Raw genomic sequence first — 19,645 nt, 5'->3', positions numbered from 1 at the left:
TTTAAATGACACAACTAATTATATATGCACATAATGTGACATGCGCATGTATTCATAAAACAAGAACCAAGAGTTTGTTTTATGAGACATGTTTGTACACTACATGTTTCTATCCTATTACTTGCAATAAAACTCTATAAATACCTAAAACGTCAAGTCTATCTTTAGCCATCACCATATTTGTCACCATTTTTTCTTGCAATCTTCTTGCCCTGTCCCAAGAAGAGCCTGCAATGAGGATGAATGATTTCATATAACATGTAACAGTCTTTTGCTGTTTAAATAGACTAAAAATATTGTTTTTTCTACAGATTTTAAGACATAATCCTCAACCTCAGCATTTACAAAACACTTGATATCTGTCTGCTACAGATGTGAACTCAAATATTGACTTTTTGCTCAATGTTTTGTGACTTTTAGTTTGATACTAATCCTCAACTTATTAACCTTTCTTAATCATTAACCTAAATAATTGGAATATTTAACTAATAAAATATCTTTCAACATATAAGTAGGTTCATAAATTTGCAAACTATAACTACAGCTGACCAAAAATGGCAATTTAAATAAGTCAGTCACTCATTTGATAACATAGTGGAGGATCCAGAAATTTTCAAAAGGAGGGCTCTCTGACTGCCTAAGAGGGAGCCGCTCCAGTCATGCTTCAGTGATTCACTTTATAATCATTCCCTATATAATCAACCAAATTTTCTCACAAAAGAAGTGCCGGGCAAACCATGGATATAATTATTATCATTGGTCCCCAAATAATAAAATTTTCTTCAGGCTTTTTTTTTTGGAAAGGATTCATTGCATTTCATATTGCAACATTCTGACTGCAATTTAATTAAAGCACTTTGGTAGCCATTCTCCTTCACTGCTCTGATTATTGTATCCATCAATTGATTCCAGGGTTTGTACATAGCAATGGTATATGACTGAACAGTTATAGTTGCAGACTTAGAAGTTGAATACCCTTTTCCATGTTAACCCATGTTCATAGCAATGGTATGACAGTTAGGAGCAGACTGAGAAGTGTAACCTACCTACACCACTGCTGACATCAAACAATGGTATGACAGTTAGGAGCAGACTGAGAAGTGTAACCTACCTACACCACTGCTGACATCAAACAATGGTATGACAGTTAGGAGCAGACTGAGAAGTGTAACCTACCTACACCACTGCTGACATCAAACAATGGTATGACAGTTAGGAGCAGACTGAGAAGTGTAACCTACCTTCACCACTGCTGACATCAAACAATGGTATGACAGTTAGGAGCAGACTGAGAAGTGTAACCTACCTACACCACTGCTGACATCAAACAATGGTATGACAGTTAGGAGCAGACTGAGAAGTGTAACCTACCTTCACCACTGCTGACATCAAACAATGGTATGACAGTTAGGAGCAGACTGAGAAGTGTAACCTACCTTCACCACTGCTGACATCAAACAATGGTATGACAGTTAGGAGCAGACTGAGAAGTGTAACCTACCTTCTCCACTGCTGACATCAAACAATGGTATGACAGTTAGGAGCAGACTGAGAAGTGTAACCTACCTTCACCACTGCTGACATCAAACAATGGTATGACAGTTAGGAGCAGACTGAGAAGTGTAACCTACCTTCTCCACTGCTGACATCAAACAATGGTATGACAGTTAGGAGCAGACTGAGAAGTGTAACCTACCTTCTCCACTGCTGACATCAAACAATGGTATGACAGTTAGGAGCAGACTGAGAAGTGTAACCTACCTTCACCACTGCTGACATCAACACTAATGTATGACAGTTAAGAGCAGACTGAGAAATGTAACCTACCTTCACCACTGCTGACATCAACACTAATGTATGACAGTTAGGAGCAGACTGAGAAGTGTAACCTACCTTCACCACTGCTGACATCAACACTAATGTATGACAGTTAAGAGCAGACTGAGAAATGTAACCTACCTTCACCACTGCTGACATCAACACTAATGTATGACAGTTAGGAGCAGACTGAGAAATGTAACCTACCTTCACCACTGCTGACATCAACACTTATTCCTTTCTCAAGTTCTATAATGCCTTTTTTGTACATGTCAATTGCTATATCTTGTTTGCCTGTAAACATAGTTACATAAACATGAATATTCATCTGAATCCATTTTGCTAATTTTTTCTCAGGCTATAAAACAAATTGTGTATTAAAGAACCAAGTTTCACCCCTGATTGTGTATTAAAGAACCAAGTATCACCCCTGATTGTAGTTTGTGTATTAAAGAACTAAGTATCACCCCTGATTGTAGTTTTTAGGGTTTCATTCCTCATCTGAAGAATTATTTTCATCTTGTGTACTGTATGTGTAAAAGTTGATCATTTAATTGCAGTATGCCTATTACTATGTATACCTGCTAACTTTTCAAAATATATAAGTACAAGACTAAATGCTTCACTTATAGAATATACTACTTTATTCCATTAATGGGCCTCAAGTGGCAATATAAGACTATAAGACCCTGTTTACACTAGACAAAAATTTTAAGATCGCTCTTTGGTCTAATGTAAATGGGGAAGATCGATCTTCAATCGGACTTAAAAAGTCTACCTCCACAGGTGGTTTTAAAAAGATCGATCTTATTTGAATCGATCTTTTTTTCAGTGCAAACGCTTACATGTAGATCCATCGTGATTGATCTTTTTTCAGGTGAATGTTATATTTAGATATGAAAATAAATATGGCATGTTCTGTGGCAAAAACACACGTGTTTCAAAAACGATGGATGGATGGAATAAGAAAAGTAAACATAGATCCTGCTGTTTTGGGATTATCTTCTAAATCGATAAGTTGTATTTCTTTGCTGCAAATCCTCATCTTCAAACACATTGACCGTTTGTTTTTAGTGATAATCTACACACATATCTTTGTTTAAAGGCTTGTGATGTATGAACCAAAATAATATGTATTAAATCCATATGAAATCCCAATGAGAAAACTACATTTTTTAATTTCTTCATCATTACTAAGTGTGTGCGAGATGCAAAATTTCCTTTAATATTCTATTTTCAGGATTATTTAATTACGAAATATATTGTAATATTTATAGTCTTTTTTTTTCTTGGCTGTGAATACCACTGTCACTCTAATATAATCATAATCAATTGAACTATTGTCAGTTTATTTTGTAAACGTGAACTGATCTTTTAAGATTGATTCAAATAAAGATCGATCCATTTTCGTACAAGTGTAAACAGGGTCTTAGTTATAAACAATAAAAAATTAAACTAAACAATACTGAGGGAATCAAGTTACTTGATTGATGGAACATAAATTTACGAGACAAATAAACTAAAGAAATTAAAATTTATACACATTTATTAATATTAATTTTGATTAATTTGTACATGGTACATATTGTAGTAAGTGAGTGCACAGCATATGTGCTTCAAAGAAATTTTAACACCTTTGAATGTTGTGAGGCATTTACTGATTTCAAGAGTCAGGTGACTCAGGTCTTTCGATTAATAGCTACATGATGGGTGCACAGTTTAACATTGTGCACTGGACATGAAACAGTACTATATCAAGTCAAGATAACTCTCCATAAAATTATAGGAACATTTGCAGGTCGGAGCCTAGTCCAAATAATTGTGAAATCTTGAAAGGCTATTATATTTTTCTTGCTTTGACGCCTTACACATGTTACAGTCAAAAAGGTAAAAAAGTATAATAGCCTGATTATTTGGGCTAGTCCAAGCCTTATAAAAGAACAAAAGAATTTCTTTGCATATATACATAAATGAAAGTCTGAAGTAATTTTAGGCAATGTACATGTAGCAAACAATTCATAATTTCAACACACGGAAAACAAAAAGGCACTGGCTACGGTTACATGGAAATGTAACATTGGAGACTAATTGCCGGAATGTAGGGATGGGTAAGGAACCGATTAATAACGAATGTAACAATAATAATTTAGTCTACGGTTACATTGCGTTATTGTTACATTAATGCACAATGGGACTAGTAATATTGTATTGAATTAAAAATTGGAAACTTTTATTTGAAGTTTACAATATTGCATACAATAATGAATTTTTATTTTTATTTTTATTTACAATGACAGTTTCTACAAATCCACTGAGTATGTTGCTTTACTGAGGAGCATGTTTTAGTCCGACGCATTTTGGTAAACTACCACTTCAAACTCAAAGAGTGATGCAGCCGAAATGTGCACGTCTGACGGTCTGATACTGTATACGTACTGTACAACTCCATTTTACACTATCCCTTTTTGAAACTTTCAATGTCTTTCATGATTCAGGTGAGAAAATATTTTTAACTCTTGCAATGTTAATATTTTCGTCCAACAGTACTTTTGGAGGCATGTGCCGTTGTCATGGTTGTAATATGATTCATTTTCAGATTCCAGATATTTTGTGACTCATTATTTCGTTCTTATTGGCGAAAAAAATTATGCAACAAAACTATTTAGTAGGTTTAAGTTTAATAAATCTAGCGCACATTTGTTGCATTAATGTAACAATAACGCAATGTAACTGTAGACTCTATTATTATTGTTACATTCGTAATTTATCAGTTCCCTACCCAACTTCCATTCTGGCAATTAGTCTCCAATGTAACAATAATTATTTTATTATTGTTACATTTCCATGAAACCGTAGCCAGTGCCAAACAAAAAGCACAATTGAAACATGTCTCGTACCGTCATGTTCCTCATCAATTTTCAAAGCTTTTGAAATATATTCAAAAGCTTTTCTGTGATGATGTTTCTGGGAAACTAATGCTGGTTCACCAGGACCTGGATCCCTAGCAGCCATTTTTGGACTTCGATGAAGTTCAGTATTTGAACCAGATTCAGCATCAGAAATCAAAGCTGAATTTTGCCGCCATCTATTTCTGGAAGGAATTGCAGATCTAGACCTGCAAATAATAATGCCTAACACTACCCACAGTTGAACTGCCAAATATCGTAAAAGGCTAAATAAAAATAATAGTGGAGCTGCAAACAAGTCTAAATTTCTGCGGTGAACTGATTCATAATTTCTTCCTTGGTTACGATTCGGTCGACCTCCCTTATCACCCTTTTTACGCCCTCCAGATCGTCCCCTGTCTTTTCGATGCATCCCTGTTCTCCATCATCAAAACAAAATTATGCATTGGATAATAAATGAATTATGAATAATCGATCTTTTCTTTCGATTTGTGCTTTTCCCTCGACAAAAAATAAATAAAGTATATTGAAAAGGTAAAATTGGATGACGGATATAACCCTGTAATATTTCCGTTTAAGAATACCACGCGGATAAACAGAACGGCAACACTACATTTTTGATGTTATTTCTTCATAGATCTTCATATCTTCATAGACAGAAAAAAATATTACAGTTATTCCTTAAATATATTCATGGTCACATCCTCCAAACTGAAACAGCAAAAAAATATTTAGGCATAACCATACAATCTGATCTAAAATGGAATAAACATAGTAATAATGTAACAGCAAATGCAAACAAACAACTTAATTTTCTAAAAAGTAACCTTAAAGTTTCATCCCAAAAAATCAAAGAACGGGCATACATGTCATTAGTCAGACCTAAGCTTGAGTACAGCTCTTGCGTCTGGGACCCTCACACCAAAAATCAAATCAACCAAATTGAGATGGTCCAACGAAGCGGCTGCTCGCTACACATGTAATAGATATCACAATACCAGCTCTGTGTCAAATATGCTTGAACACCTACAGTGGCCTACACTAGAAATGAGACGAATACAAACAAGACTAGTGGTATTCTATAAGATCATACACCAACACATAGCAATTTACCCTAAAGATCTTCTTGTCACGTAAATCAGACAGTAGAACAAGACATAAACATACCAACCGCCTTAAACAAATTCAAACAAATAAAGATTCTAATAAGTTTTCATTTTATCCACATACAATAGTACAATGGAACCTACTTCCTACATCAGCAATCCTTTGTACAACAGTCAACGGCTTCAAAGAGCAGATTTCTATATCTGCTCTTAATTTCACAAATATTATAAAAACTGCTTAACATGTACATAGATTTACCAAGAAATATACATAGGGTTACAATCCACCAAAAAAAAATTAAATCACTGTTATATTTTTACTTTATTTATTTTTTCTAAGCACCAATGCAATATGTTACGTAATATTACTGCAAATTTATTTCTTTTAAATTGTAAATAAGCCACGCATGCAACGGCACGTAATAGTCAAAGTTGGAACTGAGTGCGGAAATATGAAGATAGATAGATACATGAAAAGAAACTGTCACGGTCATATCCCGATGATTGCCAATGAGACAACTCTTTGCAAGACAGGAGGGGTCTTACAAGTGACCAAAGTGACACAGACATAAACAACTATATATAGGTCACCACTGTGACGGGTAAAGCGCGGCATAGCGCATAGTCACTGCTATAAAAAGCCACGAAAAGACAAACGTAAAACAATTAAAATGAGAAAACTTACAGCCTAACTAATGTACCTTGAAAAAATGAAAGAAAAGCAAATATCATTAACTATAAAAGTATGAGGGAGATAGGACCTTTGTCGTGACTCCGGGATCGGAGCTCGGGATTTCGGGATTTCCCCCTTCGGAATCCGGGAATTCTCTTTTTCAAATTTCGGGATCCGGGATTTAACTTTATTTAAATTCTGGACCTCGGGATTTTGTGTTTTTAAGCCCGGGATTTCGGAATCAGAACCCCTCCTATTCCCCCCCCCCCCCAAGTATGTATTACAGTACGACAACCACTGAATTCAGTATAGGCTCCATATGAGGTTTGGGACAGACACGTGCATGACGTATACACACTAATTTAGTGACTAAACAGAATGTGATGGAACATGATTATTACTACCATCTGCGTATATGAGTGCTTCATTTTTTGTTATTTAACTTATGACATGTGCATGTATGTCATGTATTATGTTTTGTCTTGTATGTCGGTTAAAACTTTAAAGCTCATTACAGATTATGTCATTTCCTTATTTGTACACTATGACAAAACTCTAAATAAAGTTATTTCATGTACTTATTTATTATTTCCAATTCTTCAAGAGTGTGAAGTCTTGGATAAAATTTATCATTTTAAGTAGCTTTTATATATTCTCATATATAACCGCCTTGATCATCAATAAAATCCGTTTGTCACTCTGTTGAGTCAGAGACATATTATATGTGTGGATGTCTCTGGTGGAGTTCACATATCTGATTTCTTTTCCGTCGATATACTCTGGATCTGCCACTGTTTAATATACGGTAGTAGCAGGCAATAAAGAGGAGAAAATGCATATTCTGTCCAACAAAATACATATATATTGAAAATGAAAATTCCGACATTAAACTTTGGATACAGAACAATGTAGGTAATGATTGGGTACAGTATGAAAATAAATGTTTGTAGCGGTGTCGTACACGGTCTAGCAAAATAAAAATAAAGGCCAATACGACTAGCAGTACGGGTGGAAATTATTGACATAAAGCGACTCTGTCCCCCCCCCCCCCCCCAAAAAAAAAAAACCACCATACACAATCCTATCAGACGGTACCTAGTCTTATATCTCTAGTACTATATATTAGAATACGATTTCATGCACTGGTGGGGAATAGAAGGGAAAATACCCACACTATTTTTCCTTCTTGAAAAAAAAATTAAAAATAAATGACTAACTTTAATTTATTTTCCGATCACTTCAGAATTTAAAAATTTCCAGTCCCCCGACTTTTCTCCAATCTACCATTACACCACTGCCAAGCCGACTGTCCTTAATTTAATAATATAATACATTATGTCGAACCGGAATTGATGGTCTTTATACTGAAATTGATTTTACATTTAGACACCTTTTTGCGACTGGTTTCATAATCTACTTTTCCTAAGCTCTTTTAAGCATGTTAAGTGATAGAAAACACTATAGAAATGAAATGAAAATATATTTGTTGATGACTTTGTGTATTGAATTTCGAGAATGGATTCAACCACATGGTATGTCACAGCTTCAGTAACTTTCGTGGGAATGTATGTCACTGCTGTTCTCTTTAGATCTCTTCGTACTAGAAGATGTAATTCGTGTGTGTTACTGCATGGGAAAACATGTATCGTGACCGGTGCAAATACTGGCATAGGACTTCAAACCGCATTAGAGTTAGCTAAACGTCATGCACGTGTAATCATGGCATGTCGAGATCCAAACAAAGCAAGAATAGCTATTGAATACATACAATCTAGAACGAAAAACGGAAGTTTGGTATTCAAACCTTTGGATCTTGCATCTCATGTTTCGGTAAAAGAATTTTGCAAAGATATATTAGAAGAAGAGCATACTTTAAACGTATTGGTAAATAATGCTGGGGTAATGGGACATCCTTACCAGCTATCCGAGGATGGAATAGAAATGCATATGGCTGTAAACCACTTTTCAGTGTTTTTATTGACAAATATGTTGCTTTCAAAGTTGAAGGAGAGTTCTCCAAGTAGAATAGTTTTTGTGTCATCAGCTTTACATAAAAGAGGCGAAATTGACTTTGAAAACGTAAAAGGGAAGCAGACAAAAGCGTATGCCAATAGCAAATTAGCAAATGTATATTTTGCTAGGGAGTTGCATGAACGTTTGGCAGGCTCCAAAGTGGATGTGTTCACAGTGCATCCTGGTATGGTAGATACTGAACTAGCTAGATATTCGATGTCAAAGTGGCTTTGGACACTTCTTTATCCCCTTAGATTGCTCTTAATTAAAACAGCCAGCCAGGGATGCCAAACAGTTGTTCACTGTGCGATTTCTGAGGAACTAGAAGGGAAATCAGGTGGCTATTTTGGTGCCTGTGTACAGGAACCATGGCCTGAAGTTTCATCATGCAAAGAAACTCAACTTAAAATGTGGAAAACAAGCAAAGAAATTACTGGACTTTAAAATTGAAAAAGAACTTGTGATAATTTCAAATGAAAGACTTTGTCTGAATATGCCAGAAATATTTGCCACTGGACATAAAACAAGCAACAAATTTGACAATCAATCAATAAAAAGTTTAACTTTTTTCTTGTTGCACAACTGTCAAAATAAGAAATGCAATGTAGTTGATGCATCTCATAAGTATCAGCTTATAAAAAAAACTCAATGTATTGAATATTAAAAATAGATATATTTTTATAACTTCTGCTTTTCTATTATTGTTTTACTAAGATATTTAATGTTTTGAAATACGGTTCATGTATTTTAGGAAGAGGATATCTTGTCATTATAATTTATAAATGAAAAGGTTATCCTGAATATTCTTTGTATTACCTTTGTTGATTCGACTTAAGGAATCAGCAATTATAATATTAATGAAGGAGGCTGCATATATTAAAATTTATCACCTTTGTACTCATTACAAAGTAAAATGCTTGTTACTGGTTCCAGGGCTAGGTATCCGGTCGTTCCGGCCCCAAACCGATCCGGCCCCAAGTCAATCCGGCCCAAAGTCGATCTGGCCCAAGTCGATCCGGCCCACGTTGATCCGGCCCCAAGTCGATCCGGCCCCATAATAAAATATGAAATAACTATATTGATTTTGGAGGAATTTGTGACACATTTTAACAGTTTAAATGGAATTTTCAAAAAGTGTCCGATGATAGATGACAAAAGGTAAGTGAAGTATTGGAGTACCAGTTAAAGAACTATTTTAAATCGATACGAAAATGAGTGTTATTGTTGAATTGCAGGTTATTTATTTTTTATTAGTTCATACACAGAATATCTAAATAAATATTTACAGTCCACTGAAACCTATAAAATTTAACTCATCATAATGACTTGATTAATCAAATCATTAGTCTATAATTGGTTTGTTTATTCAACAATAGTCTGGCGATTGTGAACTATAAGATAAATTATACCCAATACTCTTAAAAACTTGTAATAAAAACATAATCAACCTAGTTTGTTCATGTTGTTTTATACTCATCTGAATTTATTTTTTTTACCGTATACCTTTTACATTATATAAAAATCATAAACATTTATGAATTACATTAATATATATCTTTATTTTCATTCCTTATAAAAATATTTTTTATTGGGGCCGGATCGACTTGACATATATATATATATCCCAGTCAGCAGACTAACAGTGGGCCAACGTTGGCAAATGGTCGGCCCGTTGGTCGACCGTTGGTGTTGGCTTCACAACATTGGCCCAACGTTGGCAAATTGTCGGTCCGTTGGTCGCAAGTTTATGTTGGCTGCACAACATTGGCCCAACGTTGGCAAATTGTCGGTCCGTTGGTCGCAAGTTTATGTTGGCTGCACAACATTGGCCCAACGTTGGCAAATTGTCGGTACATTGGTCGCACGTTGGTGTCGGCTGCACAACATTGGCCCAACGTTGGTCTGTTGTTGTAAATTCATATTATTATCTCATGTTGGTTATAAATAATCGGGCAAATGTTGGCATTATGTTAGTAGCAACATAGGGCCGATATGAAATTTTGTTAATAGAATTGATAATATAATATTTTACGCTTTATTTCTCTTGGGAGGCGGATAATTTCGATTGCAGCAGGCTTTATGAAAAGTTAATGTTATACCGAAAGTGTTTATCAACTGAAATTACATTTACAACTCTATGTTGGGCCAATGCTGGCCCAACGTTGCGTGATTATATATTATACTCTATATATAAGTCAGGTAAAATTTATACTGGAATATCATTACTGTAATAAAAAAAAATGTATATCGTAAACATAGATTGCCTGGTTAAAAATTAAAATTTATTGCAATCATTATTTATAATAACTTTATTCATTAAACTTTGTGAAACATAATAATAGCAATTATATGCAGAGTGATATTTGATACAGCCAGTCTGTTAATCAAGCCCATTCTGATAGAAGGTTGACCATATGTTCGACAAATTTCAAAGATAGTTGCTATGGTAATTAAGTTTATAGGAAATCTGAATGTAATGGGATGGTCACTTTTGTGATTATTTCCTGTTGTGTATTTGTAAGAGAGCAGCGATACGAAGAAAACAAAAAGAGAAAATCATGTCATCTGAGATTCAAAGAGAAAGATAGTAACATGTAAGTTGTAACTTTAAAAAATCTGATATATATATATATACGATTCAGAATGACAAATACAATATGATTTTTTAATCTGAGGGATGTTGTTAAAAATCAAAACATATATTAATTTCTATCATTTTATAATGCTGATCTTGAAGTTTATACGTTTCGGGCGAAATATTTTCTAGATTTTAAATCATTTCAATCCTATTAATTATCATGAAATATTTGCCACTGAACATTAGTATCTTCAAACAAATGGTAAAATATATAAATCTATAACCACAACATGTATGATCATTACTGAAGTTAATGGAATAAAATTGTCTTAAGATGTACCTTATTCCGTATTTTTTTCAAAAATGTGGTATAATGATTTCTACTTCATTAAAATATAAATGAATTTGTTAGTTTTATTGTATTTCTAAATCGCATGCAAACAGATACGATATATTTGTGAAACCTAATCATATACACACTTGAATGTGTAACAGTGTTTTTATATATCAAATATATAACTGTTCATTAATACACATCTAAATTATTCTTTATATATCATTTATATTACGAATATATAAAGCATGATACCGAATTCTGAAATAATAGTAATAAGGGGTTTGTTATACCCACAAATCCGTCTAATACTAAAGATTTCTGACCATTAGACAAATAACCAATATAAAACAAAATGGTTATTTAAGATTTTATTTTGTATTAAATAGTGTTTAAACTATTTAGAATATACATTAATTCATATTACATATCTAGAAGGGAGATTACGCACGCATGCATTAGGCAAATACGCAATTCAGGTTTACTTATAACTTTATTACAGAGTCGGTTAGAAAAAAAACATAGCTGTAAAGAGTCTTCGGATAAGGAAATAGATGATGCAGCTAAAGATTGGCGGCGCTTAAGTCTTGACAGAGAAGGTGGCAAGAAACAGAGAAGAGAAAAAAAGAATAACAATTATAAATAATAATGACACTGTTGAAGTTCAAATTGAGGAGGACACTAATAGTGGTGACGACCAATGATATTAAATTTAAAATAAATAAAGTTTCATCTTCTGAATTATTTAATTTTCATTCTGGATCTGGAACCAATACAACTAAAATTACATCTCCGAAAAAACTATTTGTTTGATCGCCTAACCATAAGCCATACGTCATTTGTTCTGTTAAAGAAATAAATGAAATTGATATGAAAAAAGAAGATGTGGTATGATTGCTAATGAGACAACTCTTTACAAGACACCAAATGACACAGAGTTTATCTGGTCGATCCATCAAACATTGCCAAAGAAATATCTTAGCGTCACACAATAAATAAAATTAAAGAGGCAAAGTTCATGAAAAAAACAAGGACAGTAACAACAATGGGTAATACAAAAATACAGAACTGCTACCTTAAACTTTGGCAGTTTGGAATACAAAAAAAGATCAAATGCGCTCCGGGGTATTTATCATATACAGCTCCTCATGCAGCATCCATTGTAATTTGGTTGAAACAATAGACCAACGTATTGCCAAAATAAAAATGAGAAATACCTACCTTGGACCAACATAGTGCCAACATAAGAAAAGATATTTCTACGTTGGTCCAACGTTGTGCCAACATGGATTTCGTTTTTCATACAATGGGCTAACGTTGGCTCTATGTATTGCATATAACCGTACAATGCTGGGCCAACATGGAGCCATCATGTTGGGCCAACGTAGGCCCACTTTGCACTTATACGTTGGGCCAACGTTAAAATACAACGATGGGCCAATGCAATGATATACGTTGTGCCAATGTTGGGCCAACATACTCATGTTGTCTGTGATATGGGCCGGATCGACGTGGGGCCGGATCGACCCGAAAGCCCAGGGCTACAGTTGATTCCAAATTATGGTTGATATTTATTAACATGATTAATGATAGTCGGAGAAAAAAAATCATAGTACAGGTAGAACTTCAGTTAACTTGAACACTGGGACTAATTAAAAATGTTATTCTTTTAACTATGAGGGTACCTACATTAAGATGTTGTTAAGCAGCTTGTTTCATCATCATGTTGTTTTTTGTGTAATGTATGGCATCCTATTATAACGTGTCCTAACAGGCAACGTTTACCATGTTTACTTGGCATAATCTAGGCCTTGTTATGATAATAAAAGTTTCAGGACATCTAGACCTCAAATGAAAATAATTTCTCTTTTGGGCAACCTGGTTCAAACCCAAGATGAGATAGAGAGTGGTTGCTGCTGTTATACTAAATGTTTGTTTCTTCTTACATGTACATGGATAAAGACTCTAGTATACAGGTATTCATTAGTACACAGGTCCTCATAGTCATTCTTTTAAATTTGCATTTGCCTGAGTTGATTCAGTTATTCTTGCCTTGTATTTATGGGCAGTTTTATCACATTATAAGAAATTCACTTCAACATAGACATCTTATACATTAAGGTATTTCCCATCCAATCTTTTTTGGTAATATTCTTTACAAAGCACAAAAATGTCAGCATTTACATCAAAAGCTAACAAAACGTTAAAGCAAACTTATGAAGAAGGAATACTGTTGCCAGCATAAAAATGTCATTTTTTTGGCTTCAATATTGATTCACTTGCACAGTCTTTGCATTAGACATAAACTCATTTATTTTTAAACCAGTTGCTGGTATGATACGGTTTATGTTCCTCCCATATATTTTATGATGGTATGATACTAAACCCATAATGGGGGATTGTGCTAGCTATTTCATATAATGAAGACATAATCTTTCAAACAGTTACATTGAGGTCTGGAGCTGGCATGTCAGTAATTGTTAGTTACTGTAGTCCTTTGTTAATTTATGTAATGTTGTCATTTTTCAATTTTTGTTTTGTTTGTTTTGTTACCTATTCTGACATCGGACTCAGACTTCGTTAAACAACCGATTTTTACTGTGCGTATTGTTGTGTGTTTGTTTCTCCTTCATTGTGGGTCTCATTGGGGTCTAAGCGTGACGCGGGATTGCCGATTTTTTGTAAGCGTGACACGTGAAAGTCAAATTATTGTGTCGTGAAAACGGGAAATGAGGTCTTGCGGGACCCGGGAAATGACAAAAAAATGAGAATTGCTTACATACATAGTGTAAGCGGGATACGGGAATCTGACAAAACAGTAAGCGGAATCCGGGATCGGGACCCCCAATGAGACCCCCTTCATTGGCTAGAGATATAGGAGGAGGGTTGGGATTTAAAAAACACTTGTTTAACCCCTCTGCATTTTAGTGCGAGCGTTTCCGGTGGATTAAGGCTATTTCTGATACGTCGTCCAAGTTCGTCCCAAAGATGTTCAATTGGCAACACACGAATACGGTTATTCTCCAAAAAGGGTCATCGAAATGTGTGCCACGTGACAATGGGCGTTGTCCTGCTGAAAAACGTGGTTGAAACGATGTCTTCGGAGAAACGGGAGAACAACTGGACTGAGAAATAATTTCGTCCCTATACTGTATACTTTGTTGCATTAAGGTTACAAACGATGATTTTGAGCTCGGGGCGTTCCTGGTAAGTTATTCCGCCCCATACCATGATTCCGCAACCACCAAACCGCACGCACGAATCAGAAAATTGTTCATTGCGACCCTATAGCTCTGCCGTCGCTAAATTTCAAGTTGAATTTAAACCTATGATTGCGTTGGATAAAAACCGCAATTTTTTTACGTGTGCATGTAAAACAAATTTCGTTGTAGAAGGGTCTAAATACAACACAAACAACATTTTCCAAAAGACCAAAAAAGTGAAGAAGTTTATTTAAACAAAACGCATTTGACTAACAGGTCGAACAACTGCTGTTCTTTAACCCTGCTGACTGTCATTGGCGATTGCCAAATAAAATTGATCACAAGATGTAACAAAATGGATCTTAATATAAATTTAATACTAAACAGAAAACAATAACTTTGTGGCCAAGATGTTATGCCACAAACATAAGGTGTTAATATTTTGTACACCAGATCCGGATTTCGACAATAAATGTCTCTTCAGTGATGTTAGGGATCGAAACGGTATTTGGAAGGCCATATAATTTACCCTCAATTTAAGATAGACTCTTGAATTTTAAGAGTCAATAAAGGATGAACGAAGCATATAAACCGGAGGGAAAATATGATACAAGCCCAAACGAAAAAATATAAACGAGTCGAAATTGAAAACTATGTTCAAACCTATGATTGTGTTGGATAAAAACCGCATTTTTTATACGTGTGCATGTAAAACAAATTTCGTTGTAGAAGAAGGGTCTAAATACAGCACAAACAACATTTTCCCAAAGACCAAAAAATTGAAGAAGTATATTTATACAAAACGCATTCGACTAACAGGTCGAACAACTGATGTTCGTTAACCCTGCTGACTGCAATTGGCGATTGCCAAATAAAATTGATCACAAGATGTAACAAAATGGATCTTAATATAACTTTAATACTAGACAGAAAGCAATTAACTTGTGGCCACGATGTTATGCCACAAACATAAGGTGTAAATATTTTTTTTTTTTTTTTTTTTTTTTTTTTTTTTGTACACCAGATCCGGATTTCGACAACAAATGTCTCTTCATTGATGTTAGGGATCGAAACGGTATTTGGAAGGCCATATAAAATGTACCCTCATTTTTAGATAGACTCTTGAATTTTAAGAGTCAATATAGGGTGAACGGATCATATAAACCGGAGGGAAAATATGATACAAGCCCAAACGAAAAAATATAAACGAGTCTAAATTGAAAACTACGTTCAAACCTATGATTGAGTTGGATAAAAACCGCATCCATCCCAAATGAATGGAGCCCTGTAATTTAAACTGGTATTTTAAAAAAATCTTCGAACTGTAAAGCCAGTACGGATGCCGGAGTTACTGGAAACAAGTGGTGACAGGAAAATGAGTGACTCATTCTATGTTTTTTTCATTTATGCCCTCTGGGGTGTTAATATGTTGTTTTTTTTGTTTTTTTTTTGTTTTTTTTTTGTACACAAGATCCGGATTTCGACAATAAATGTCTCTTCAGTAATGTCAGGGATCGAAACGGTATTAGGAAGGTCATATATAATTTACCCTCAATTGAAGATAGACTCTTGAATTTTAAGAGTCAATATAGGATGAACGGATCATATGACCGTAAAACAAATTTCGTTGTAGAAGTGTTTAAATACAGCACAAAATACATTTTCCAAAAGACCAAAAAAGTGAAAAAGTATATTTAAACAAAACGCATTTGACTAAAACAGGTCGAACAACTGGTGTTCTTTAACCCTGCTGACTACATTGTGCGATTGCCAAATAAAATTGACCACAAGATGTAACAAAATGCATCTTAATATAAATTTAATACTAAACAGAAAACAATAAACTTGTGGCCAAGATGTTATGCCATTGCCATTGGCGATTGCCAAATAAAATTGATCACAAGATGTAACAAAATGGATCTTAATACAAATTTAATACTAGACAGAAAGCAATTATTTTTGGCCACGATGTTATACCACAAACATAAGGTGTTAATATTTTGTACACCAGATCCGGATTTCGACAATAAATGTCTCTTCAGTGATGTTAGGGATCAAAACGGTATTTGGAAGGCCATATAAAATGTACCCTCATTTTTAGATAGACTCTTGAATTTTAAGAGTCAATATAGGATGAACGGATCATATAAACCGGAGGGAAAATATGATACAAGCCCAAACGAAAAAATAAAAACGAGTCTAAATTGAAAACTACGTTCAAACCTATGATTTCGTTGGATTAAAACCGCAATTTTTTTACGTGTGCATGTAAAACAGATTTCGTTGTAGAAGGGTCTAAATACAGCACAAACAACATTTTCCAAAAGACCAAAAAAGTGAAGAAGTTTATTTAAACAAAACGCATTTGACTAACAGGTCGAACAACTGATGTTCTTTAACCCTGCTGACTGTCATTGGCGATTGCCAAATAAAATTGATCACAAGATGTAACAAAATGGATCTTAATATAAATTTAATACTAGACAGTAGGCAATCAACTTGTGGCCACGATGTTATACCACAAACATAAGGTGTCACTATTTTTTTTTGTACACCAGATCCGGATTTCGACAATAAATGTCTCTTCAGTGATGTTAGGGATCGAAACGGTATTTGGAAGGCCATATAATTTACCCTCAATTTAAGATAGATTCTTGAATTTTAAGAGTCAATATAGGATGAACGAAGCATATAAACCGGAGGGAAAATATAATACAAGCCCAAACGAAAAAATATAAACGAGTCTAAATTGAAAACTATGTTCAAACCTATGATTGCGTTGGATAAAAACCGTCATTTTTATACGTGAGCATGTAAAACAAATTTCGTTGTAGAAGGGTCTAAATAACGCACAAACAAAATTTTCCAAAAGACCAAAAAAGTGAAGAAGTATATTTAAACAAAACGCATTTGACTAACAGGTCGAACAACTGATGTTCGTTAACCCTGCTGACTGCAATTGGCGATTGCCAAATAAAATTGATCACAAGATGTAACAAAATGGATCTTAATATAAATTTAATACTAGACAGAAAGCAATTAACTTGTGGCCACGATGTTATACCACAAACATAAGGTGTTAATATTTTTTTATTTTTTTTGTACACCAGATCCGGATTTCGACAATAAATGTCTCTTCAGTGATGCTAGGGATCGAAACGGTATTTGGAAGGCCGTACAAAATGTACCCTCATTTTTAGATAGACTCTTGAATTTTAAGAGTCAATATAGGATGAACGGATCATTTAAACCGGAGGGAAAATATGATACAAGCCCAAACGAAAAAATGTAAACGAGTCTAAATTGATAACTACGTTCAAACCTATGATTGCGATGGATAAAAACCGCAATTTGTTTTACGTGTGCATGTAAAACAAATTTCGTTGTAGAAGGGTCTAAATACAGCACAACCAACATTTTCCAAATAACCAAAAAAGTGAAGAAGTATATTTAAACAAAACGCATTTGACTAACAGGTCGAACAACTGACGTTCTTTAACCATGCTGACTGTCATTCGCGATTGCCAAATAAAATTGATTACAAGATGTAACAAAATGGATCTTAATATAAATTTAATACTAGACAGTAAGCAATCAACTTGTGGCCACGATGTTATACCACAAACATAAGGTGTCACTATTTTTTTTTGTACACCAGATCCGGATTTCGACAATAAATGTCTCTTCAGTGATGTTAAGGATCGAAACGGTATTTGGAAGGCCATATAATTTACCCTCAATTTAAGATAGATTCTTGAATTTTAAGGGTCAATATAGGATGAACGAAGCATATAAACCGGAGGGAAACTATGATATAAGCTCAAACGAAAAAATATAAACGAGTCTAAATTGAAAACTATGTTCAAACCTATGATTGCGTTGGATAAAAACCGCAATTTTTATACGTGTGCATGTAAAACAAATTTCGTTGTAGAAGGGTCTAATTACAGCACAAACAACATTTTCCAAAAGAACAAAAAAGTGAAAAGGTATATATTTAAACAAAACGCATTTGACTAACAGGTCGAACAACTGACGTTCTTTAACCCTGCTGACTGCCATTGGCGATTGCCAAATAAAATTGATCACAAAATGTAACAAAATGGATCTAAATATAAATGTAATGCTAAACAGAAAACAATAAACTTGTGGACAAGATGTTATACCACACCAGATCCGGATTTCGACAATAAATGTCTCTTCAGTGATGTTAGGGATCGAAACGGTATTTGGAAGGCCATATAAAATGTACCCTCATTTTTAGATAGACTCTTGAATTTTAAGAGTCAATATAGGGTGAACGGATCATATAAACCGGAGGGAAAATATGATACAAGCCCAAACGAAAAAATATAAACGAGTCTAAATTGAAAACTACGTTCAAACCTATGATTGAGTTGGATAAAAACCGCATCCACCCCAAATGAATGGAGCCCTGTAATTTAAACTGGTAATTTAAAAAAATCTTCGAACTGTAAAGCCAGTACGGAAGCCGGAGTTACTGGAAACAAGTGGTGACAGGAAAATGAGTGACTCATTCTATGTTTTTTTCATTTATGCCCTCTGGGGTGTTAATATTTATGTTTTTTTTTTTTTTTTTTTTTTTTTTTTTTTTTTTTTTTTTTTGTACACAAGATCCGGATTTCGACAATAAATGTCTCTTCAGTAATGTCAGGGATCGAAACGGTATTAGGAAGGTCATATATAATTTACCCTCAATTGAAGATAGACTCTTGAATTTTAAGAGTCAATATAGGATGAACGGATCATATGACCGTAAAACAAATTTCGTTGTAGAAGTGTTTAAATACAGCACAAAATACATTTTCCAAAAGACCAAAAAAGTGAAAAAGTATATTTAAACAAAACGCATTTGACTAAAACAGGTCGAGCAACTGGTGTTCTTTAACCCTGCTGACTACATTGTGCGATTGCCAAATAAAATTGACCACAAGATGTAACAAAATGCATCTTAATATAAATTTAATACTAAACAGAAAACAATAAACTTGTG

At 34.2% G+C, this 19,645-nt stretch overlaps 1 protein-coding gene, 1 long non-coding RNA gene and 1 pseudogene across 3 annotated transcripts in view; 2 read left to right on the top strand and 1 right to left on the bottom strand.

The window, feature by feature from the left end:
- Positions 1–5,259, bottom strand: part of LOC139516737 (spastin-like) — a 28,374-nt gene extending 23,115 nt beyond the window's left edge. Inside the window, exons 1-3 of one of the 2 annotated variants that reach the window (XM_071307020.1) lie at positions 4,716–5,259; positions 2,026–2,112; positions 145–228 (exon numbers count right to left, since the gene is read on the bottom strand). In XM_071307020.1, the coding sequence (XP_071163121.1) occupies positions 145–228; positions 2,026–2,112; positions 4,716–5,136 (592 nt within the window). In that variant the 5' untranslated portion in view covers positions 5,137–5,259. The remainder of the gene's footprint in view (positions 1–144; positions 229–2,025; positions 2,113–4,715) is intronic. The other variant, XM_071307019.1, reaches the window with a different exon arrangement.
- A 2,661-nt stretch (positions 5,260–7,920) lies between these two features.
- LOC139516733 (retinol dehydrogenase 11 pseudogene) lies at positions 7,921–9,200 on the top strand (annotated as a pseudogene).
- Positions 9,201–10,135: 935 nt separating this feature from the next.
- On the top strand, positions 10,136–12,165 carry LOC139516732 (uncharacterized). Its single transcript, XR_011663016.1, has 2 exons — positions 10,136–11,110; positions 11,931–12,165. It is a non-coding gene; the product is annotated as an uncharacterized lncRNA (long non-coding RNA).
- Positions 12,166–19,645: the final 7,480 nt, after the last annotated feature.

The sequence above is a fragment of the Mytilus edulis genome, chromosome 3, assembly GCF_963676685.1.
Source record: "Mytilus edulis chromosome 3, xbMytEdul2.2, whole genome shotgun sequence".
In the NCBI taxonomy this organism is placed as follows: Eukaryota; Metazoa; Mollusca; class Bivalvia; order Mytilida; family Mytilidae; genus Mytilus; species Mytilus edulis.
Note: the sequence above shows the minus strand (reverse complement) of the source record. Positions and strands in the feature narration are given on the sequence as shown.